This window comes from Squalius cephalus (assembly GCF_949319135.1).
Source record: "Squalius cephalus genome assembly, chromosome: 6".
Taxonomy (NCBI): Eukaryota; Metazoa; Chordata; class Actinopteri; order Cypriniformes; family Leuciscidae; genus Squalius; species Squalius cephalus.
The window spans coordinates 3,455,554-3,480,175 of NC_137127.1; the positions used below are offsets into that span (position 1 = coordinate 3,455,554).

The following is a 24,622-nucleotide window of genomic DNA, read 5'->3' on the forward strand; positions in this document are numbered from 1 at the left end:
CGATCCTGGTAAAGTTTCACTATTTCCAGGATAAGCTAAAAGTAATGAAACTAGCCAGGGAGAAGAAAGAGTCCCTACAATTCAAAGGAGCTCGTGTTTTCATTTATCCGGACTTCTCCACTGCTCTGGTCCAGAGACGCCGAGGGTTTGATGCGGTTAAGAAAAAGCTTCGTGATCGGGACATTAAGTATGCTCTGATCTATCCTTGCACACTGAGAGTTGCCTTTGCTGGTAAGACACATTTCTTTCGTACTCCTGAGGAAGCTGAGGAATCCCTTGCTGGTGAACTCTCTCTTATGAACTCCTCCATTGACTCTGACATGACAGCCTAAAGTTAGTAAATGAAGGCTAGAGCTAATACTCAGCTTGCTGATGAATTGTTAAAAAAAAAAAAAAAGAGAGAATTATTATTATTATTATTATTATTTTTTTATTATTATTTTTTTTTCTCTCCCAGTGGGTACTTTCCTCGCCGGACTGGCATTGAACTTATTATTTATTATTTGTATTGTTATCATTGGCATAAGTGCTATTTGAGTGACTGCTGTTTTTTTGTTTCTTATTTGCAAATCAATGCTGGAAGTGGAAAGGGTTGGTGTTGTTTTACTATTGTTTGCCATATAATATGAATCAAATGGCGTAAAAAGGCGTAATACTAAAAGATGGGCTAGTCTTGGTCTCCTAAATGGGAAAGGATATATATTTATAAGTCTGATATATGCAATTGATATTTTGATTTATTAAATAAATTAAATAAAGTAGCATTTATATTCTACTATTTTATTTTTATCATTATTATTATTATTGTTTGACGTTATGTCATTTGATGATTTTTATACAGTTATGGTTATACTATATAATTATTCCTGCAGAAAGTGACCTCGTTTATTTGGGTTATGCAGACTGAGTGGTGCACTTACAGGTTTATGTGCATACTCTGTGTGTGTGTGTGTGTGTGTGTGTGTGTGTGTGTGTGTGTGTTCTCCTACTGCCTTTCTCTTCACTTGCCCCCTACTGCTCTATACAATAACCTGCAATGTTGCTTTATGATCATTTTTTGCTTTCATATTATGTGTATATTAATATTTATGAGTAATGAACTTCACTAAAGGTTTATTTGTTATTCACTTGAATATTAGGAGTTTGCCTCCTAAAATTGATTTATTAAGAGCTTGGCTCGCTTATAATAATCCACATATCATTACTCTTTCCGAAACCTGGTTAAACAGTGAGATCTCTGATGATGAAGTCAGACTTGACAATTATGTTTTATTCAGGAAAGATAGGGGCTCAAGAGGTGGGGGCCTCTTAATATATGTATCCTCAAAATTGACTGCAGAACTTGTATTGCCAAGTGAGAATCCCCTGCATTTTGAAGGCCTCTTTGTTAAAATTATTTTCCATGAAAACAAACGACTTATAATAGGAAATATATATAAACCTCCTAATGCTCCTGCTGAAACCACTGAATGTATCTTGTCTACTATTAATTCTTTAGATTGTGCTAGTGAAAAAATCATATTAGGTGATTTTAATTCGAATTGGCTAGCTAATTCCTCTCATAAAGATCGCAATCTTTTTAACAGCATAAATTTAACTCAACTCATAACTGAACCCACTAGAGTTGGTCCTAGCTCCTCTTCTTTGCTTGACTGGATTTTGGTTTCTCATCCTGGTAGAATCTTAAAATCTGGGGTATTACCGGACTCTCTTAGTGACCACTCTATTGTTTATTGTATTTGGAAAATCAAATTGCCTCATCTTCCTCCAAAATTAATTAGAGTAAGGAAATGGAATAACGTTAATACTGAACACTTTACTCAAGACATACTAGATATAAATTGGGAGAGATTTCAGTTAATTCCATCTGTTGAAGATGCATGGAATTACTTTTATACTGAATTTGTTGAGATAATAGATAAACATGCTCCTTGGAGATCAATCAAGGTTAAGGGTCGACACTTACCTTGGATCAAAGGAGATCTCATACACTTATTTAAACAAAGAGACAAGGCATGGAAAAAATATCGTATATCAAATGATTCTGCTGACTGGGATGCTTATAAAGAACTAAGGAATAAATGTAAAACTATTACTAGAAATGCTAAAGCAAATTACTATAAGGATTGTTTATCAACTGACTTTAAGAACCCAAAGCAATTCTGGAAGAGAATTAATTCTATAACCAACAAACCCATAAAAAACCCTATTTCCCTAATTAGAGTAAATAATGAAACTATTAGTGAACCTTTGTTAATTGCAGAGGCTTTCAGCCAGCACTTCTCTACAGTTGGCAGTTCTTTTTCATTTCCTTCTCACTCTGATGTTTCTTTGACTCAAAATAGGTTTAATAGATCATTTTGCTTTAATATTATCACTCCAGATGATGTTCAGCAGGTTATTGATGGCATAAACCCCGGATGCAGTGCTGGTCCAGATGGACTTGAGATCAAGTTCTTTAAACTTGCCTCTCATGTTATATCATTTCCATTGGCTGATATATTTAATTTATCATTGGCGACCTGCGAAACACCTCGATCATGGAATTGTGCCAGAGTAATTCCTCTTCATAAAGGAGGTGATATCACAGATATTAATAATTACAGACCTATTTCAATTATCAATAGTGTAACAAAAATCTTTGAAAAATTAATCTTTAATCAACTTTCTAAATATCTTAATGACCAAAATGTATTATCTCCACATCAATCTGGTTTTCGTTCAAATTTTTCAACCACCACTGCTCTTTTAAAATTCACAAACGACATACTGTCAGCATCAGACAGTAATATGCTGACAGGTGCTATATTTATTGATCTTACCAAAGCATTTGATATGGTTGATCATTATCTTCTCTTAGACAAATTACATGCTATTGGTCTTTCTTCTGATTCTTTATTATTTTTTAATTCTTTTCTTCATCACAGAAGTCAATGCGTTACTTTTCAAGGCAGCCAGTCTGGCTTCAAAATTATTGATAAAGGAGTTCCACAAGGTTCATCCTTAGGTCCTCTCTTATTTTCCATTTTTATTAATGATCTACCGCAAATCTGTCCAGATAGTTTAATTCACTTATATGCAGATGACACTGTAATATACATACCTGCAAACTCAGAAGGACTGAAAAAGGTGACAGATTTTTCAGTACACCCCCCCCCCCCCCCCCCCGAGAAGAAAATAAAGGGAAAATACAACGTTTTCTTGAGGTAAAAAAACGAAACATTTATTAACACCACTGAACATAAAACAACTTTAATACTGCAAAACTGTAAACAACAATACTGCAGCTGGTCTAGTGGGACTGAGGAGTAAAAAAAATCTTTTTTTTACTCTTTTGGCCTGGGCAAGCCTTTCAAGGGCCCGTTTTCTTTGTTTTGCCATGTGCCTCTTTCGGGCCACACTTTCTTCCTCCACCACTTCTGCCCTATTTACAGCAGCACTAGTGGATGGCTGGCAGCCAAACTCCACGCTCCTTTCGCTGACTTTCAGCTGCTTTTGCTGCCGCTGGGCTTTGTCCCTGGTTCCAGCCGAAATGATGTTCCCACACAGCCGTCTATCTACTGGCTCAAATTTTGGATCATCTCGGCTGAACATATCCACAGCACTCAGCTTTCTGCTCTGTAGAGTATATTTGACAGTCTGGATAGCGCTGAATGTGGTGATGTTAAAGCTTGTACTTTTCTTGTCAATAATGTTGCCCATTATACTAAAAGAAGATTCAACTAATGGGCCATGGAATATTGACATTGCAGCTTTCACTGCTTGACACAGGCCTGGATATTTTCCAGTATCGTCGACACAGGCCCACCACCTCACAACATCATCTCCATCTTGGAAGCTGGGCAGGGACTGATCTACGTTGTACTGGAGAATTTCCTGGTGTGTGTCAACATCAGGCAGCAGGTGATCCATCATTGCTGTGAGTTTCCTCAGTTCAGACCCAGTTTGAGAGTGCCCTCTCAGTATTGGGTCCATGGCCGACAAACACTGGAGGGTCTTGCTCTGCAGTGGCAGCTTTTTTTTGCAAGTACCTGGCACACGTGATGTATGCCTGGGAGACTTCCTCCAGGAATGGCTTCAGCAGCTGAAACAGATCAGCAACACTTACTATACTTTTATCATACAAACTCTGCAGAGGCTCCTAATCAATAATTAATCATTCTAATTGCAGTTCACAATTTAAAGTACTCACAGGGTGTTGTGGATGTGCCACTCTGAATTGATTAGCCTTCTGCCCCACATACATCTCCCTCACAGGCAGCAGTTTGTTGTCCAATTCCATAGTAGCCAGAGTTTTGGACATCAGGTTCAGGTGCTCAGATTTGACAAAGCAGGCAAGGAAGTTGGTAAAGACTTGAAGCTGTTTTTCATGCAGTTTATGAACAAGTGTCTGACTGCCCTATAAAGAAAATAACATTAACATACATTGAACATGTGTGTGTTTTTGTACGTTGAACCACAAAGAAATGCATATTAATTTTAACTCAGGACTCCCGAAAGATAAATACAAGGATTCCCTTAGATCACTCCACTATGAAAAAGCATTATACCCTGTGGTCAAATAAAATGTTGTCAGAAGTTATTAGACATGGGATCACTAGAATTTATTTTCTAGACCCAGGCACCACAGAATCCTGCAACATTTTTTATAATCAATCTAATTCTCATAATTTGTGATATTTTTTCTTATTTTGAAAAACCTGATGAGAAATGTAACATTCACCTGAGTAGAAATGGGAGCCATAAGCAGAGGACTCAAATTTCAACTCACCTGGAACACCATGACATATTCCTTTAGGATCGGTAGCACTCCTGTATAAACACTGAGGTGCAGCTCAGTTATGGTGGCTTCATGCCACACCTTCCTAACCACCCTCTTCTTCCGGTCTTTTCCCAGCTGCGTCATTCCTGGAAAAATCAAAGGCTCTATAACAAAGCTCTGTACAAAAGCTAACATTCCTTTGGTTACCATAGTGCAGGTAGGCAATCACAGATCCAAGGATAAATAACTGTGATGAGTTACCTTTTTTGCTGAGGTCCTCATGAAAGGACTGAATCTGTCTCTGTGCCTTTTCGCTCACTTTGTAATTGGCAAAAAGCTGCCTCAAGGGGTCCTTGTAGAGGGCCTTGTCTTCCCTGTCCATAAAGCCATAGTAAAGAACCTTGTAGGCAGGAAGCAGCCTCTGGGTGCTAATGGCAACATCATAAGCCGATAGCCAGCGATGCTGAATGAACCTTTTGGGAGCGGAACCAGGAAGGCCCATGAACTCGCATATTTCTCTGAAGTATGCCAACTGAGAAAGAGAGATACATCAAATCAGTTTTTTTCCTCAAAGAGCTCAGGTAGCCTAAATATGTCAGTTAAGGATATTTTTTTTTTTAGAATCTAAATTACATATAGAACATACAGTCTCCCAACAAGTATAGCAGCAGGTAAGTATATTGTAAAGATAAAAGGTTTAGTGTTTAATGTTGCAGTCAGTAGCTTGAATCATTCTGAACAAAAAATATTTATACAATGGAAATTGAATATTATTAACTAACCTGGTCTGTAGCCCATTGATGATCTACATGTAGGTCACCAAACAGCCGTTCAAGATAATTGCTGAAAGGAGCTGCAAAAACCTTTGCAGCATTGTGGATATGGTGGCAACTATCACCGTCAACATCAAGTAGGTTTGGGCAGTGGTTCTGGCGCACTCTCGTTTCCAACCCCATTTTACTTCCTCGCATAACACCGCAGGAGTCCATCAGCATGCTTACAAGGTTGAACCATGGGATGTTGTTATCCTTAAAGAACTTAACTATCAGCTTTTCTAGCTTGAGAGCGCTAACCTTCAAAACCTCTAAAGATCCTAGGTGTTCCACATCAACCGTCTTCTTGTCTGGGTTGAAGTAGCTGACCAGGATGGAAAGCACTTTTTTACCACCATTGTTAGTACTCTCGTCGAGGTTGATGGAAAATGGATACTTCCGTGTATTGCTGAAGATCCTCTCCGAAAATGTAAATCCCAATCCATGCACCATTTTGTATGCTGCTGCTGTGCGTGACAGCTTCAACCCACTCAGAGCTACTTTATCTGTAGCCAGCGTTTGGGCCAGCTTCACCATCACTGGTGCAAATGTAAAAGGAAGAGTGTGTTCCGCAAGAGTAGCGAGAACCATCGCCTAGACAAAGAAAACATTATTAGATTTTCATAAGCAAAACTTTTGCAAATAGCCTGCCTTTTATTATAACCCTGAGAATCCTAATGAGTCTAGTTCAACTCTAGTACAATTGAATAAACACACCATATACACTACATACAAATTGTCCTGGTAATGTAGCCTACTTCTATGTAGCCTGACAATAGCTTACTGGCAAATGTCAAGTAACCTGTCAACAGTGAAATAGTAGTTATTTAAATTATTTAGTGACACGGAAAACTACAAGCCTATTTAATTTATAAAACACACCTCTGCATTAGCAACCCGCTGACATGTAGGTACAGGCACCCTAACTCGCGCCCTCATGGCTTCAGGCCCCGCCTTGGGAGCACTTTGACTTGAGACTGGAAGGACACTGGCTGTAGTCATTACAGTACACACTTTTTGACGGTGCACCTCTGTTTGGCAGTGTGCCGAAAGAGCATGAGAGCCCTTGTTGCTGTAGTTTATTTCTTTAGAGCAAAGGCTGCATTTTGAATACCCCGCTTTGTCAATTTTTATAAAATACTGTGACAGCGGGAAGCTGTGCTGGACTCCCTTCACCTCGGTCTTGACCTCAATCTTTAGCCAGGCCCAGCTCCATCTGCACCTCAGCCCTGAGTCAAGCTGTCTTATATAAATAGAATCCTCCTCTTTAAGCTCGCTCATTCTGAAAAAAAATTGTCAATATATTAAATGCTGGGCTCCTTTTTTATGATCATAAATGTTTGTTAAGGCTAACTCCCACTGCATTAGTCAACATTAAATGATCCGCCAGAGCAGGTGTTTCGATCACTCATTAACGTTAAACCGGACACCAATGGGTCTTGTTTCATTACGTGTTCGTTTTCATTTCGCTCATTTCTTACGACAAGATATACATAAAAAAAATCAGATAACAATGTTAATTTTGACAGCAAATTTTGATTTAGTTTTAGTCATAGTCTTTTGACTAAAATGCCATTTAGTTTTAGTCATATTTTAGTCATCTGAATTGTTTTAGTTTTAGTCGACAAAATACAATACGATTTCAGTCAAAAAATATATATATTGGGTTTAGTTAAATTGTAATGCATTAATTTAGAATGTCTCTAAAATGTCCAAACCCATATAACTTACTCCCGGATAAAACATCTATTAACCTGTTAATATAATTGATTTTAAAGCTTGAACATGCAATACAGATACAGATTTAACTACTGTGACTTATCTTAAAATGAAATAAAACCACTTTCCCTAAAGTGGAACAGTCTTTTTTCAATGAATGATATATGCATTCTTTATAACTACTTGCATACATCATTCTTTATTCTTTCAAGCAGACATATTTAAAAGAATTATATAATTAATCCTTAGTGAATGCTTTTCTTTTTCTTTTGTTGCTTGATCAATATTAAGGACACAGACCGCATTAGGTTTATTACTCACTGTCATTTTTCGGATCATCTATGAGCTATGACGCGGTTCAGCGGCAAGCAGTGGCAAAACGCCAGCAACCAATCAGAATATAGACGTCCTTCGCGCTGGCTGATTTCGGAGAAACATGTAAACTTTCGTTCCAACCAAAACATTAGTTCCGAGAAAATGGAGGAGAAACTGATAATCGTTGTTGCTGGGTTTCCTATAATTTATGATATGACGTTATTTTTTCATACAGAAAAAAATCAAAAGACCAGTTACAAAAGAGAGCGAGCCCCGGCCGCGCGCGCGCGCCCTCACCGTCTTGCTCTCTCTCCCTCGTGCATATTAATCAAAATAATTTTTTTCCCCGACCAAATGTGACCGAAACGGTTATAAAAATGACCGAAACGGTTATAAAAATGCTGTCATTATAAAGGTGTAAATGTCGTTGATGAAAATAATGACGAAAAGTACGTTACTCATCAACGAAATTAACAGTAATGCAGTGGAGGAGATAACTTAGCTTGCCAAAATCCTTCACAGTGACATTGAACTAACATTGTAAGCTAACAACACAATTTGCTGATCTTACTAGCTGACTAGGCGACACTTCCATTATAACATTAATGTAAAACATGTTAACTAACAACAACGTTAGAGAAAACAATTATATTGTTGGCAGAGATAACGGCACTTACCTCAAAACTAATGTCAGTGTCCAACGCGTGAATTCATCCGCGGGAAAGCTGCCGCTGTCTTGACTGTGATTGGCCAAATGACTCGCGTGCAGTAGGTTCTAGAAGTAGGCGTGAATAGGCGCGAATTCATCCGCGGGAAAAGCTGCAGCCAGGGGCTTTTCAAAGAAGACGCTGCTGTTATCTTGACTGTGATTGGCCAAATGACTCGCGTGCTGTATCACCAAAGATGTTTGTGAAGAAGACCGCAGTAGGGAAGAACGCAGTGCGGAAGAACGCAGAAGAACGCAGAAGAACGCAGAAGACCCCCCCCCCCCCCCCCCCCCCGTCAAAAAAAAAAAACTCTTCGGATCTACACGATTCACGTGGATGACATTTTCCCATTCAAAACGGCGATTTTCGCCGAAAAGCGACTAGTTTGCAGGTATGAATATATTCATCCAGTGCTGAAGTCTCACAAATTCAATATTCTCTTCAATCTGATTTTAACTTAGTTCAAAAATGGTTTTCTTCTAATAAACTCCTTTTGAACAAAAACAAATCTTACACTATGTTGTTTTGCTCTCGACCTAATTCCTTGCCTATATCTAAAAGCTGGTCTATTAGTTTTCTCGATGGAACAGCTTTAACAAAAGTTGAAGAGTTTAAATATCTTGGTCTCTGGCTTGATACTCAGCTTTCCTTCAAACCTCATATTAATTCAATCTGCAAGAAAATATATGGTCAATTGAAGTCACTTTATCGCTCTGTTGATTGCTTTTCACAACAGGTTCGAAAAAGAATAATTACGCAATTGATACTTCCAATAATTGATTATGCTGATATTATATACGGGAATACTACTGATTCAAATCTTCGTCCTATCTCTGTACTTTATAATAGTCTTTGTAGATTTGTGCTCAGATGTCCCTATAGAACTCACCACTGCCGAATGTATGAGTCTTTGTGCTGGCTGGCTCCCAAGTCAAGAAGGCAATTTCACTGGTTACTACTTATTTTTAAGTGTATTCACTTGCATTTCCCTCCATATTTGAAATGTTACCTAATTTCTTTTAATACACAGTACAATTTAAGGCATACGGATCAGCTCTTCTTTTATGTACCCAGAATTTGCAAAGAAGTAGGTCGTCGTGCGTTCAAATTTAAAGCTCCATCAGACTGGAACAATCTTCCCTGCTCGCTCAGATCTATAACTACTTTACATGTTTTCAAATCATCTCTTCTTACTTATTTTCAAACACCGTGTTCCTGTTTCTGATCTCTCTTTCTTTTAATTTTAATTTTATTTATTATTTTTGTTTATATTGTACATGTTTGCATTTATGTACCTGTATGCGTATAGTGAAGTGTGTAAGCATATTTATACCTTGTTTTTGTATTTGCATGCTCGCAGATGGCTCATTGATTTCTCCGATTATGGTATGGGCTAAAATGGGGGGATTAGGTTTGTGGGAGCATTGTTAGTGTGTGTGTGTGTGTGTGTGTGTGTGTGTGTGTGTGTGTGTGTGTGTATGAATGTTACTGTATTTAAATGTTTTTTATAGTCTTGTGTAGTATTTACTTTAATTATGATTTTCCATTTTGTTGCTGGTTTCTTTGTAATGTAAAGGACCCCCTCGAAAATGAGATGGTGCATCTCAAGGGGTTATCCTTGAAAAATAAAGAAATAAATAAAAATAATTTCTTTATGCCTTAAAATCAGTTGAATGTAACTCTACACCCTAACTCTGCCACCTTTGGCTTTTTAAAATTGTAAAAAAAAAATAAAAAAAAATAACGCGTGAACACACGATAGTTTTCTCATGCGCACACAAAAGTTTCTCGTACGCACGCAATAGTCTGTATATTTTTTATTTTTGCAAAGGTCCCTTCAGGGGCTCCGTAATTTTCTAAAACTTTCTTGGTGTATTTATTTTCCAGAACCTTTTCAGGTTTTTCATGACCGTATGATCTCTGAATTTTTGATACAATGTGTAGCCAGTGTTGTACTGTCACTGTCTTTTAAGAAAGCAATCCATATGTAGATTTGTGTTTGTTTTTGTTGCTTTTCCAGCTGATTAGTCTTAAATGTGCGTGCATACTGTGTTTGGAGGAAAGCGTGGTTACAGTGTGAAGCTTGCCAGTCACAACAGTGAACATTTACTTGCTTTTTGGAAGAGATAAAGCCACTTGAAATTGAGTTTTTATTTATTTATATTCTAACTACTAATATTAGATTTTATATCAAAAAAAAAAAAGGCTAAATTCATAGGTTAACATCCAGAATATGAACAATCCCTTTTATAAAAGTAGATTTTTATAACTTTTCAAACTTATAAGATTTCAAACTCCATCAGAATAACCTATAATCAGTTTTTAGTCTGTTCTCACTTTGGTCTCATTTTGCAGTTTGTCAGATTTCAGCATTTGAAACTTTCTACTGAACATCAGCCCATTAGCTCACAGTACTTACAGTATTTTCTTTAGACAAGGAAACACCAAAAGACACAGTGCTATAAACAATATGACTGGTCCTGTTGTCCTAAAATAACTAAATAGTGAACTTTAAATCACACTGTAACTGATGTAAAGTATAATTATACTAACAGTAGATTTCCCAGCTAAACTAACCGTGCTGATATAATTCCAGACCGAGAACGGTTTGTAATCGTGGCGTGCTTTACCAGGCTCAAGTGGAAATACAACTGGAACTGTTCTTACTGTTCTTAGAATTGTTCGGCCCGATGGTGGAAAAGCAGTTATGTCACAGTTCTTCAGGGAAAACTCACTCAAAATAGCACAGGGGGCAAAAGTCCACAGAAGATCACTTTAACACCAGAGATTACCAAACTGAAAGTATGATTTATTAGTCTCCCTAATTATACTTTCAGTTTGGTAATCCTTGGTTGTCTGGTGTTAGTTGTGTACAGTTCTTTTGCTACTGCGTTTCCTTGTGTTATTTCGCTTCCCTATTTGTGGATTAAAGTGATCTTCAGTGGACTTTTGCCCCCCAGTGCCATTTTGAGTTTACATCCTTCTTTCCAAAGCGCTTTCGCTCCCGTGGCGTCTGTCATGGCGTCATGAACTGCGCTCTCCTAGCCTGACTTCGTCATACTCATATTCTAGTCAGAATGTGAGTCTGATACCGCTCCATAGAGATTTGATTATGGGGCGTGTCTCAACTGAACCAGGAAAAAACAAACTCTGCACTCAATTGGATAGACCTACAACCAATCAGAGCAACGGAGTAAATGACGCATGTTCTTCATTCATATTTTCAACCAACAAAATGTCGCGGCTCTCTGTTCCTCTTTTAAAATGAATATGAACATCTTCTATAACAGACGCGATGGCGGAATCTACACATGATGTCTCATAAACAAAGTTCGGGAGGAGCACGTACAAATAATCAATCCAATATCAACTTGTCATCAAACAATACATGTCTAACATTACCCTATCAGCATGAGGAAGCATATTCACTCTGTCAACTTACCTAACACTCCTAGACAGTTTTTTAGCATCCCTCCACCACCCCGAATCACCCTCACTCTTGTCTTGTTCTCTCACAACCAGGAATACGGGGGGGGGGGGGAGTATGGCTACCGAGCCCACAGCCCTCTCCTCGGACAGCACGTCATATACGCATATCTGACTTATTTGTGTGAACTCGTGAAATCTCATATACGCATTTATTCTATCTGACTTAATTGTAAGTGTGAACTCGTGAAATCTCAATTCTCCAGCTGCAGTCGTCTTTGTTGTAAACTAATTCAAATCAAGCGCTCTTTGGTGACGTGGGTGATTACGTAACCGCAGATCATCTGTCCATCATCGATTAAAGCCCGCCCTGGCAATTTGATTGGCTCGGCCTTTTGGGAGCCGAGCATAATTACTCCTCAACGGATCGAGTCCAGACCGAACTTCCCGACCAAAAAATGTTGTGGGCGGGGTTCGGGGGTTCGGGCTGGCACCCAGGCTAGCGCTCTCCATGATGACGAGGAAGTTTCAGCAAAGATCAGGATAAACTGATTTTTAGCCCTTGCATTAGCTCTACTACTAGATGTATTCATGGAGTTGAGAAATAAAAACCCTCCCTGTACAGCTATGATCAGCTGTTCGGCTGAGCTTTCGATGTTGTTACGGAAAGGCAAAGGCTGACCGGTTTGTTCTTGTCACATGACCTGCGTTGCGCTTGAGGCATTCTGAAAAGTTGAGAATTTTTCATCTCGCTGCGCCTGGAAAAAACGAGTGCGCTTCTATTATTCTTGTCGCGCGTCTACATTTGAAATAACTAACTTGAGCTCGCAAAAGACGCGACATGTGAACGGCCCCTAACGAATGAACACACCTGAAATGAAGACTAATTAACCTGTAACCTAGGACACTAACAGGCAGGGAATGAAAGAAAGCAGAGCAAATTACCAAACTAGAAAACTGACCAGAAGACTAAAACAGAAAACAGGACATGAAAATATAGTTCCCATGGGCTATTTTTAACAGTCACACTAGTTCTGTATGCTGGAAACTGCTATAACAGCAGATGTGAGCAGCATAAAATTTCTGAAGAACAACACGTCCACTAAAATTTTTATTGAATCAAATTAAATTGAATGCAATTACTTGTTAGTTAGGCACCTAAAAGTAAGTGTGACCAATAGGAAAATGCAGTTGCAGTTCAGGTGAAATACTACAGTATAAACAATGTACCTAAGCTCTGTTGTCTTTAACTAAACAGTAAACTTTAATCACACTGTAACTGCTGTAAAGTATAATGACACTAACCGTAGATTTTCCAGTTTGCATTGTGGGTTCTTCAGTAGATCTCTGAGGTTTTTCACTCCAGAGTCTCCTAGTTTATTCCCACTGAGGTCCAGCTCTCTCAGGTGTGATGGGTTTGAGTTCAGAGCTGAAGTCACTGCAGAACAGCCTTCATCTGTCATATCACAGCCTCTTAACCTACATTATGAGAAACACAGAGCAAGAAAATAAGACAGAAGATAAGAAGATAACTCTTATTCTGTAAAGTCACATCCTCTTCGTAAACAAACAAAAGAAAACAGACATTCAGAGGAAGAGAGATCATCATTCAGGGCTGTACACTGCAACATGTACACTGAAAAAAAGATTATAACTACCTTCCTAATATCCTCTGTCCCAGCTTTTTTGGAGTGTTGCAGCCATCAAAATCTAAATTTGTTTATATTTACAAAATGCAATTAAGCTAGTCAGTGAAAATATTAAAAATCCTTTCTTTGTACTTTTGTTAGTTAAATAAAGGTTAAAGAGAGTTGAATCACAGATTCTTGATTTGATCACATTTTACAAAATATGACAACTTTTCTGGACATGGGGTTGTATCATATTATTATTTATTATTCATTTATTTAATAAGAATTATTATTCATGTGACAGTAATAGGTAATATAATGTAATCAAATGCACTGTAAAATAAATGAAAATGTATAGTTCTTAAGTAAATATATATTTTTTACTTTACAGTAGGGAAATGACCAAACTTTTTTAATTTCTTCACTTGCATTACTCTTGAGTTTTTATTTAGTCAGAAAACTAAAAGTGCAATGTGCAGCAAAACATTTTCGGGTTCAACCCTTCATCAGTGCCATGTTCTTCCAAGCATCCCCCTGCACAAGGCAAGATCCAGCAAATCCTCATGCAAGAGCGCTTGATGCATTCTCATGTTTCAGTTGAGTTGTGACTCGTGCACCTTTCGCACAGCAGCTGCAGTTTTCCATATGTGTTTTATCCAAATAAACAGGTTATTCCCCACTGTGACAGGCGGATGATTTTTGTGCACAGTGCGCAGACATGACTAATCGATAATCAAATTCATTATTTGATTTATTTGATAAGCAATTTTTGTATGTTAAAAAGGTTTATGTACATCCCTGTTATTTATTTCACCAGATCACTAAATACTAAAGAGAATATTTTTTACAAGTATATAGCTTAGTGTTCAAGGAATTTTAAGCAGTTTGATTCTTGAATGTGAATGTTCCTCACCTCAATCTCTCCAGCTCACAGTGTGAATCTCTCAGTACACCAGATAAGTGCTTTGCTCCTGACTTTAGTTGATTCCCACTGAGGTCCAGCTCTCTCAGGTGTGAAAGGTTTGGGAATAGAGCCGAAGTCAGGGTGAAACACTGATTCTCTGTAATACTGCATCCACACAGACTGAAGACACAAAGAGAAAAGACAATGAATCAGAGCTATGATGATCAAACTAAGATTTGTAAATATTTGTAATTCTCTCTATCAGCATTTTCCATTTCAGAAATGTCAATTGAACGGCAACTACACTGAATCGTTCTTCTTCAGACCATTGACTTGTCACTGTTGGAACAAGCCCAACATAGAAGTTGCTCGCCATTTAAAAGCACCTCTTCAGCGGACCGAATCACAGGCTGCGATTGTGAACGCGTCACTCCGCTGCTGTGTGTGTTCTGGTGAGACGAACAAGAAGCTGAGCTCGTGAGGCGCTGTAAAAGCTGTTATATATTGCCGATTTGAATGGGCCAAAATATTGTATATCGTTCATCCAAAGCATCACTGAAATATTTTAATGTTTTTGTTTATTTAAATTAAAAGTTAAGTTCTGATCTATTATTCTCTCTTACTGTTATATGACATTGCAAAGTGAAACTATTGCAGGTGTTTTTCATTGCAGGTTTTGAATTTGCAGGTTAGGCACAAGATTTTTTAAAAGGTATAAAGGGGGCGCGACCAAAAAAACACTGAGTTAGGGAATGTTTTTTTCAAAATGCAAAAAAGTTTACACAATTTCAGATCAACTTCGAAAGGGGTTCTTCCGTGTCAATGTCATCATTTGGGTGCTACATTTTTACAGTCTCTCTCTACCACCAAATCGGATCAATAATGTTGATTATATCATTCTGCATTTAACTTTCCATTCATATTTTGTGTCAAATCAAATGCAGCTTAAATTTTCCAGCTTAAATGCAGCTTAAATATACTTCTCCAGGCACTACTGTAAAAATAATATTAAATGTAATGTAACATTTTATGTCACTAAAACAAAATACTTACATCAGTGTGTTGAGTTCACAGTGTTTATCCTGCAGTAGAGCAGCGATCTGATTCACTCGTGTGTCTCTTAGTTTGTGTTCACTCAGATTCAGCTCTCTCAGGAGTAACGGGTTTTTACCCACAAGTTCTGTCAAATATGTACAGGCTTCCTCTGCAGTAGGACTCAAAATCCTGCAGAAGGGAAGATGAAATTTAAATGTCTTTATGGCTTTAAGCAATATGTGAGAAACATCAGCGCAGAGAAAACTGGCTTGTGAAACTGCATGTTTGTGAACATCTGGAGACTCGCAGAACTGCTGTAGAGAGATACAGTGATGCAGTGAACCTGGGCTTGATGGCATTAAACTACAGTTTCAGAAACATTTAATACCATACTCCTGAATACCATCAGCACAATTCAACCCTCTACAATGGGAGTAAATCACTCACATCTGCGACTAAATTTCCACTCTGGGCACTAAATAATGTCTATCACAAGCTAATCAAATTGGCTAATCAACTCTTAGATTTTACTCGACAGTGTGTGTGTTAGAGGCAAAGTATGAGTTTGGAATAGTCAGAGTGTTCAGCAATTGAAAATATAACTGAGCGCTTGATAGTTTTGCTCTCCGTCTGTATTAGTTCAATTCAGCTCAATGGATGCGCAGCCAGCATAAGGATTGTCCACATAAGCACCACCAGCAAATATGCATGCATACATGGTTACCAAGTTTAAGTTCTAATTATCAAAGTTCTATCATTAAATAGTGCTTGATTATCATTATATAATGCTTGATTGACTGATGTTAAGAGTGTACGTTCAGATATTTTATTTTATTTTAAAATTTAAAGTTATTTTACAAAGACAAGCAGATTTGATGGAATATATATATATATATATATATATATATATATATATATATATATATATATATATATATATATATATATATATATATATATATATATATATATTATATCAGTCTGATGAGTAAACAAAAAAATTGACTAGCCAATGGCGATTCTATTGCCAAGGTGTGCGTAGACGGTTGCAATTGTATCTAAACAAAACTCAGTAACCCCCACTACAAAACCTGTGGAGCTTATTGTATTACTGAAGGAATATTTTGTATGAATATTTAGCATGCATATTTATTTTGTGTTATTTCATCACGTCTCACCTCAGTGTCTTGAGTTGACAGTTCTGATCCTGTAGTAAATCACTGAGCTCCTTCATTCCTGATTGTCCAGGATCATTTCCTCTGAGATCCAGCTCTATCAGGTGTGAAGGGTTTGATCTCAGAGCTGAAGCCAGAGCTTTATAACCTTCTTCTGTGATACTGCAGTCTGAAAGTCTAGAAAAAAGGGAATTTATAAAATTCATCAAGTTAATGTTATTTTATGATTAATATAATTAAACATATTTCGTACTAGGGCTGTAGTACTCGAGTCCGGTCTTGGACTCGAGTCCGGACTCGAGACCGTTTTTCTATGGTCTCGGACTTGTCTCGGACTCGCTGTAATTCGGACTCGGACTTGTCTCGGTCTCGGCCACTGGTCTTGCCAAATATGGCTTTAGGTCTCGACCGAGTCCAGGTGTCTTTATAATGTTCCCAGTAATCACACATACGTCGCCGCGATATTAAAACAAAATATTATTGGAGGGAAAGTGAAACACTGGCCAATGGCCACCTAATAACTAGCGATGGGCATTTCGGCTCTTTTTCGTGAGCCGGCTCGTTTGACTCAGCTCACTGAAAAGAGCCGGCTGTTTTGACTCGCAAACGGCTCTTTAAAAAATAAATGTTTAAATAAACTCGCCTAAAGTCCACCGCTAGTGCAACGTGAATATTCACATTTTTAATTGTCCATAACAAACCGAAAACTTGCCTGCTTGCCTTGCACATCTAGATGATCTAATTAATGGGCAAAGTTTTCCGACTTTTTTCTTACCTTCTTTTTCTTACCAACCGCCACCCACCCGAATTTAATTAAAATATTATTTTTCGTCTCGTCATTCGTCCGATCCGCGGTTTATCCGCATCTCTAGTGTGTGTGTGTGTGTGTGTGTGTTGGCTCGACCCTCCCTCATGCAGTTTAACTGGTTGACATTGCGTGTATTGACAGGCTGATCATACAGTCGAAACGAATGTGTGTGCTCCTTTAGGCTTATAGGCTATAATCATTTTTTTTTTTTTTTTTTTTTTTTTTTTTTGTTCTTTGAATTAGTCAATTATTTTAAATACAATTAAAATCATTCATTTTTTAATTATTACATAATGATTTAATTTCTATAGGCTTTAATTTTTAGCAGACTTTTTTTTTCCTGTCCTGGACTCGGTCTTGACTCGGACTCGAACCTTTTTGGACTCGGTCTTGACTCGGACTCGAACCTTTTTGGACTCGGTCTTGACTTGGACTCGACTAGTCCCGGTCTTGGACTTGTCTTGGACTCGACAAAGGTGGTCTTGACTACAGCCCTATTTCGTACTGTTAAACAGTGTTGGGGAATAGCTAGCTACTGTACAAGTAACGATACCACTAATATTAACTACATTTTTTAGTATCTGTGGGGGAGTGAATTTCGAGGGGGGACGGCGTTCCAGTTGAAAAAAAAAATGGTTATATTATTATTATTATTATAATTTTTTTTTTGTGGACATTGTAACGATTACTATATTTTATCTACAATATAATAGCTACATAAACGTAGCACATGATAATAAAAACTTAGAGGGATATTGATATTTATCAATGACATTCTGTAAAATTGCCTGCGCTATGTCGTCTTTTGTTATTGGCCAATGCCTGCAGACTGCAGCCAATGGAAATGCTTCTCTATCAGTGCGCGTCTTTCTTACTACTCACAGAACTTCACAACAGACCGCTTGAGGTAAATAAATAATATTGGATGATGAACTGTAATATTGTTCGAAAATCTGAATAGAAACCGTTACTTTAACAGATGTCATAACAGAAACTTTCGTATGGGTAAGCTGTAGCCTATTTAGCTGAAATGATCCGGTCTAAAATAATTAAAAAATGGCCATCTTAAAATTAACCGGTTGTTTTGTTCGAAAAGAGCTTTTCGGATTTCGAAATCGAATTTGCGTTACACGTATCGAGTAAAAAAAAAAAAAAAGTGACAGATCCAGAAACGCACACTGTAGGCTAATCCAGAAATACATGCGTGAGATGCACAAAACAGGCACGGCGCCAGGATTCCAGTTTTGGATGGGTCAAACCAATTGTGGTAGGCCTTAATTTAAAAACGTTAAATTAAAAACGTTATCCAATCACTGTTTAACCTAAGAAAAATTACTGACTAATATACTGTTATATTATCTGTGAGTACATAATATAGATTTTAATAGCTTGATGCTCTTTGAATATTTTGTTGCATTGTAAAAAGTTTCGGTGCATAGGACGGACCGATCCACGATCGCTCTCCATGGTTCTGACCAAAGAAGAGCGCTTTGGAATCTCAATTACGCATCGCATCATACCTGGCGTTGTCTCTTAGTGCGCTACGAAGACTCTTGAGGTATAACTTAACTAAAGGTATGCTACCACTAAAGGTATACCATTGCTAGGCGTCTTCAGGGCTATCATCCACTCGCGAGGCAGAGGCGCTGGCGCCCTCCTAGCAACGGCACTGGTCGCGAGAAAGATGACATGGATAAGAGTTTTTTTTTTTTTTTTTTTTGTAGAAAGACTCTTTTTAAAAGATTTTCGTTTTGTATAAATTGTATCTTAACTTTGATCAATGTTTTATCAAACAATTAGGCTACCTGTATTTAATAAATAAGAAACAATTAGCCTATATAGCAGACAATGTAATAAGATGCCGGCACGATCACTTGCATTTCACGTGAATGGAGGGCGCCGAAACTCAGCTTGTGCCTCACAGATTTTAGAAATATAGGCTATCTATTATAGAAAGCTTGAAATGTCTACTTTTAAACGAAAATATTCAAAACCAAAAGAAATAGGCTACTCTCTGATTATGAAATCCATATGAAAGTGTGCATTTCTCTCTGGCGTTCATGGCGAGTCCGCATCGTCAACTTCATCTTTGCAGCAACACAGAAAACACCAGTTTATTAATAAACAATTAAATGTCTCCTTGCTAATTTAGACACATTCATAATCATTACTTTTACCGGTTCTTTGTGACGCTCATTATCCTGTGTAGGCTATATAGCCTATTTAAGTAATTAAAAAAATACGATTTGTCCACGAATGGCTTTATGAAAAACTCGACTAGAAATTTTTTTTTAGTCGGAGGCAGCCCATATTCCGCATATTTTCGAGCCAGGCTCAGGCCATTCTGTGTTGAGCGAGCGACCCTGCGGAATGAGCGAGCGGAGCGAATATTCAGAAATGCGCTCTCCACTCACGAGCTCTGATCGGAACAAACCCGAACCTCTGCTGAACTTGCGCAGAAACATCACAATAGACATAACCAGCTTTTTAAATTTGTTTTTAAAACTAAACATTTAGACTATTTTAGCACAATGATGAGCTTATTGCAGAATTTTTATAATTCTTGACAAAATTAGAATATATTAAAAGTTTTTTTCTTTTTGAAGAAAGAATGGTGAAGCTGCTCTCTCTTACATAATTTGTTAAAAAAGATAAATCAGCTACATCAAAAACAAAATTGTATTGATATAATAATGATTTTAGAAATGTCTAAACTTAAATCTAAAAGAGATAAAACACATTGAGTAATCCTCTGGAGCCATATAGTAGTTGTAGGTAAAACTAGTCTTTGATCATAAAAGTTTTTGTTTTGGCAAATGCATAATAAAAATACCATAAATCCCCATAAAAGACTGAGTGGCAGCATTTGTTTGAAAAACACATAAAAAGGGAAAGAGCTTTACGATTGACTGCACAATTAGATTTGACAACAAATCTGAAGTATATTTTTTACAGAATGGTGAAAGCTACGCAAATGGATCACTGCAATTCTGAATTCCAGGCAGTGAAAGGTGGATTTGCAGTTATCATTTTGAAAAAATATGGGTATTTAGGGATACATTTATGAAAAACACAACGTTTTGGTTTTATTATTTGCAATAGCCGACCCCAGGGGGTAAAATGAAACATAAAATAAATAATTTATGTAATTTAGTTATTATTGATTATAAAGGTTTTTAAACATCTGAAAGGTCATCTAAAGCCAGATGACCTCTATTTTTTTTTTTTTTTTTTTTTCAAAATAGAGTCCGCCCAGTGAATTTTGCCCATTTCCACCACTGTCTATACCCGCCCGGGCGGGTATAGATGTATACACTAGATGTCGCTTGGCTACGGTTTCGTTCCAATGAATTGCAGTAGCCAAGGCGACATCTATTTATATATCTATACCCGCCCGCGCCGTCAGATCATTTGGACGTGTGCTGTGTTCAAGAGATAACAACGATATAAATACTGTTCGTTTTCTCACACAAACCGCTCGTTTCGTGTCTTAGGCCATCAATGTGTACTTACGATGGGGAATTGTTTAATTTGGACGATGGGGAATTGTTTTAATTTGGACTCTGTGCTTGTGTTTTGAGCCAGTGACCATAGACCTGCATTATATGACTGACAGACAAGAACGGTTTGACCTAAAAATATCAAAATTGAAACTACTGCGGAAACAAAGACACCTACATCTTGGATGCCCTTGAGGTAAGCTAAAACATATCAAAAATTTATTTCAAAATGAACTATCCCTTTAAGGCCATAAAAAGTCGTCTTATTTTTACTTACAAAGGGTCTTACATTTTAGATGACACTTTGACTTAGACTTATCTAAATGCTTTCGAAATGAAAACTATCTAATTAGCGTAGGCCTACGTATTATTTTTTTAATTCTATCTTTGTGGATTTGCTTGTTCACGTGACAATTCGCGTCACTTACAGCAGCATATTAGTCTACCTCTGTCTCCTGCACGCGAGGAGAGAAGAAAACAAGTAAGTGTCAGTTCAGTTGTAAGTTCATTAATTATGTGCTTAGGAGTGTGCGATATTGTCTATGAACTATGATGATATTGTATCATTGTTTTAACTATGTACGAGACACTGCGAGTGCGAGCTGACATCGCGTTTCTCTCATGCTTGCTTTCACTGCGTGATGTGTCAGTGCAGTTATAGATTTCCCCAAATGAGTTTCTGTCTTATATTTATATCATATTATGTTGTTATATTAGAATATCACATGAGCAAGAGTGCCGTTTCCTGTGCACAACTGCAAATGTGCTATTTATTTTATACAACAGTTAAATTAACAATAATGTTAACATTGTGAGTTACTTTTTGGACACAATTTTGTCAATTTTCACTTTATATCGCCGACGAGAATTTTATAATGAAGCCGTGGTCCAACAGACAGCGATTTTTTTTTTTTTTACTGAAATCCGCGTTTTGAACTAATCATTTTTACCGATTAATTTTACTGATTCAATGAAAAATCACTTGTTTTTCTGAATGAATTAATAATGACAAGACAGTGACTTGCCGTCCCCTACTGGTGGTTTTAGTTTCAGATTTAAAGTATCCTTTCATTAAAACGTTAAAATTATAAATCATTTCATATTTAAATATTGAATAGCTTTATTTATGCAATTGTAAATCAAGTGTAAATATAGTAGGCTAATGCCAGTTTTGATGCCGCTTCTGTGTCACCTCTGCACTGCAAGGATGGATTTTAATTTAATGATTTAATTTGACATTGGTACTGTGTTATTCTAATATAATTTAATTTGAATGTTAGAATTTGACATAAAATTAATTTCGGTCACTAATGTAAACTGACCACTGCATAGAATATAAAAAATATGAATATCTTTGTGAGTCTACTGTGAACAACAGGCCTAAACCAGCCAGGGTACCAGTACAAAAACACAATCAGTAAAATATCATCTAATTATTATCAACAAAACTTTGAAAATATCGCAACATATTTTGTCAATATTGCACATCCCTAATGCATGGTATTAATTTAGATTTCTTCAGGTCTTAAAAAGCCTTAAATTTGACTTTAAAAATTGTGCAGATACCCTACTTTACAGTCTGTCCACCATCAGGAGATTGTCTGAGGATTATGTAAAGGATGTACAGGAATGGATATTTCACATGAATCGACTGTAATTTATGCAAACCAAATATTACATTTACATTTACATATTTACATTTACATTTAATATTAAATAATTTAATAATTTAATATTAAAATGCAGTCTACATTAAAGACTTAAAGAGCATATGGAAGGTGAATAATAGCTTTTTAAATGTACTTATCCTGCTTTATTGCACTCTAAATCACAATAATGAACCACCATAGATTAATCTGTCCCGTTAGTTTTGTAATGAACCTAAAAGATCACTAATCGAACTGAAATAAAATTGCAATATAGTAGTGCGCTTATTACTTGGCAAAGGATGGTTGTGGTGGGATTTCAAGCAAAGCGCGAGCAGCTCATGATTTGCGTCTCAGAGCGGCTCTTTTCACAGTAAATAGCCTATCGCATGTGCTGTGAGTTCAACCTGCTTTTTTAATTACTCCTGTGTATCCAGTTTGAGATATAGGCTATATTTTTGTGTGTTTTGGATAGTTTACAAAATCAAACGATTGGGACACTTTTTGCCATTGAAATGACTGGGAAAAATTGTCCCAGTCAACCTGAATTCACCCTACTCATTGAAACCATAATTGCATTACAACATGTTGTTTTAAACCCCCCAAATATTTTACTTATAACATTCTTCATTTACAAATATTCAGTTATTTGTAACAATGTCATTGTAAAAAAGAAGGTTCAATGTAGCTAGCTACTTTTTTATAGAAACTTGTAGAGTAGCTACAAGCTTGAATGTAACTTTACTTTAACTTTTGAGCAGCTTGTAGCTTGTCAAACTACAGATTCAGAGTAGCTTCCCCAACACTGCTGCTAAAACATAAACTACTATGAAAAACATTCAAGTTAAGTGGAATTAAACAATAGTTCATTGAACTCACCTGAGTTTCTCCAGTGTACAGTTTGTATCTTCTAATCCGTCCTGGAGTTTCTTCACTCCTGAATCCTGCAGATTATTGTTGCTGATGTCAAGCTCTTTCAGACTGGAGTTTGATCTCAGGACTGTAGCGAGAGCTGAACAGCTTTCCTCTGTTAGACCACACTTACGCAACCTAAAATGATGAACAGAAGAGCGAGAATTTACAAACACATTTCCAGAGAAGTTGGTACATTTTGTAAAATGCAATAAAATCAACAGTCTGTGATTTGTTACTTTTCTTTAACCTTTATTAACTGACCTTTAAGTACAAAGAAGAGATTTCCAATGTTTTACTGACCAACTTAATTGTGTTTTGGAATAAATAAAAAATGTGACAGCTGCATCACACTCTAAAAGAGTTGGGACTGAGGCATGTTTACCACTGCGTAACATCATCTTTTCTTTTAAATCAACTTTTTAACTGTTTGGGAATTACAGTTTTGCAAGTGGAATTTTTGCCTAATCTCGCTTGTTACAAGACTTCAGCTACTAAACAGTCCATGGTTGTTGTTCTCTGATTCTCAGGGATGTAGTGGAGGCTAAACGCACGTAAACGCTGTTTACGCACCTCCCAAAATTTGGAAATAGCGTTTGCCCACCTCCAAAGTGCGTTTATCCACCTCTACATTTTGTTTATCCTCTAAATTTCAAGTTATTTGAGCAGACTTTGCTTTTCCAGTGCGTGATCGCCGATCGGTACATGATTCGACTCGAGCATTTGGGCCGTTAACGACAGAGCAGAACGCGCAGCGCGCAAACACGGAGCAGAGAGCGCAGCGCGCCGACACACACACGGAACAAAGAGAACGGCGCACACACGTAGCAGAAAACACACGCTCGTGAAGTTACTAAACAAGCTGCGCGAGAATGAAACTTGATCGCAGTCGCAACAGGAAATCATTAAAATGATGCAAAAAAAGTGATTTTTTTTATTCATTACAGGCAGCTGGTTTAATGTAGGGAGCATGTCAAAACCCAACTGTAGGCCTACAAGAGATTCAGAGGGAATCAAGCCTGCACCAGGTTAAAGACTTTTCCCTCTACAGGGAAACACTGATCCACATTTTTCTGATAAACCAAACAACTAATCAATTAATCGAGGAAATATTCAACAGATTAATCGACTTTGAAAATAATCCCAAATCCCTAATCATTATGCACAAGTGCATTGCATTGGAAGCCCTGGATATAAGCCTCCCTCTCGATCTCTCTTAAATATTTTTGTTCTCTCTGTTTTGTCATTTAGTAAACTTTATAGATTTCAA

The 24,622-nt window shown here is 37.2% G+C and overlaps 2 protein-coding genes across 2 annotated transcripts in view; both read right to left on the minus strand.

Annotated features, from left to right (window-relative positions):
- Nucleotides 1-24,622, minus strand: part of LOC307160070 (uncharacterized protein) — a 719,517-nt gene that overhangs the window by 295,395 nt on the left and 399,500 nt on the right. The gene's annotated exons all lie outside the window — the stretch shown is intronic.
- LOC307160081 (uncharacterized protein) lies at nt 3,204-8,495 on the minus strand. The gene is made up of 6 exons (XM_079873905.1): nt 6,457-8,495; nt 5,545-6,168; nt 5,024-5,294; nt 4,772-4,908; nt 4,193-4,399; nt 3,204-4,084 (listed from the first exon to the last, which is right to left on the minus strand). Exons 1-6 carry the CDS (start codon nt 6,853-6,855, stop codon nt 3,935-3,937), a joined length of 1,788 nt encoding a protein of 595 aa, XP_079730031.1. The 5' UTR covers nt 6,856-8,495; the 3' UTR covers nt 3,204-3,934.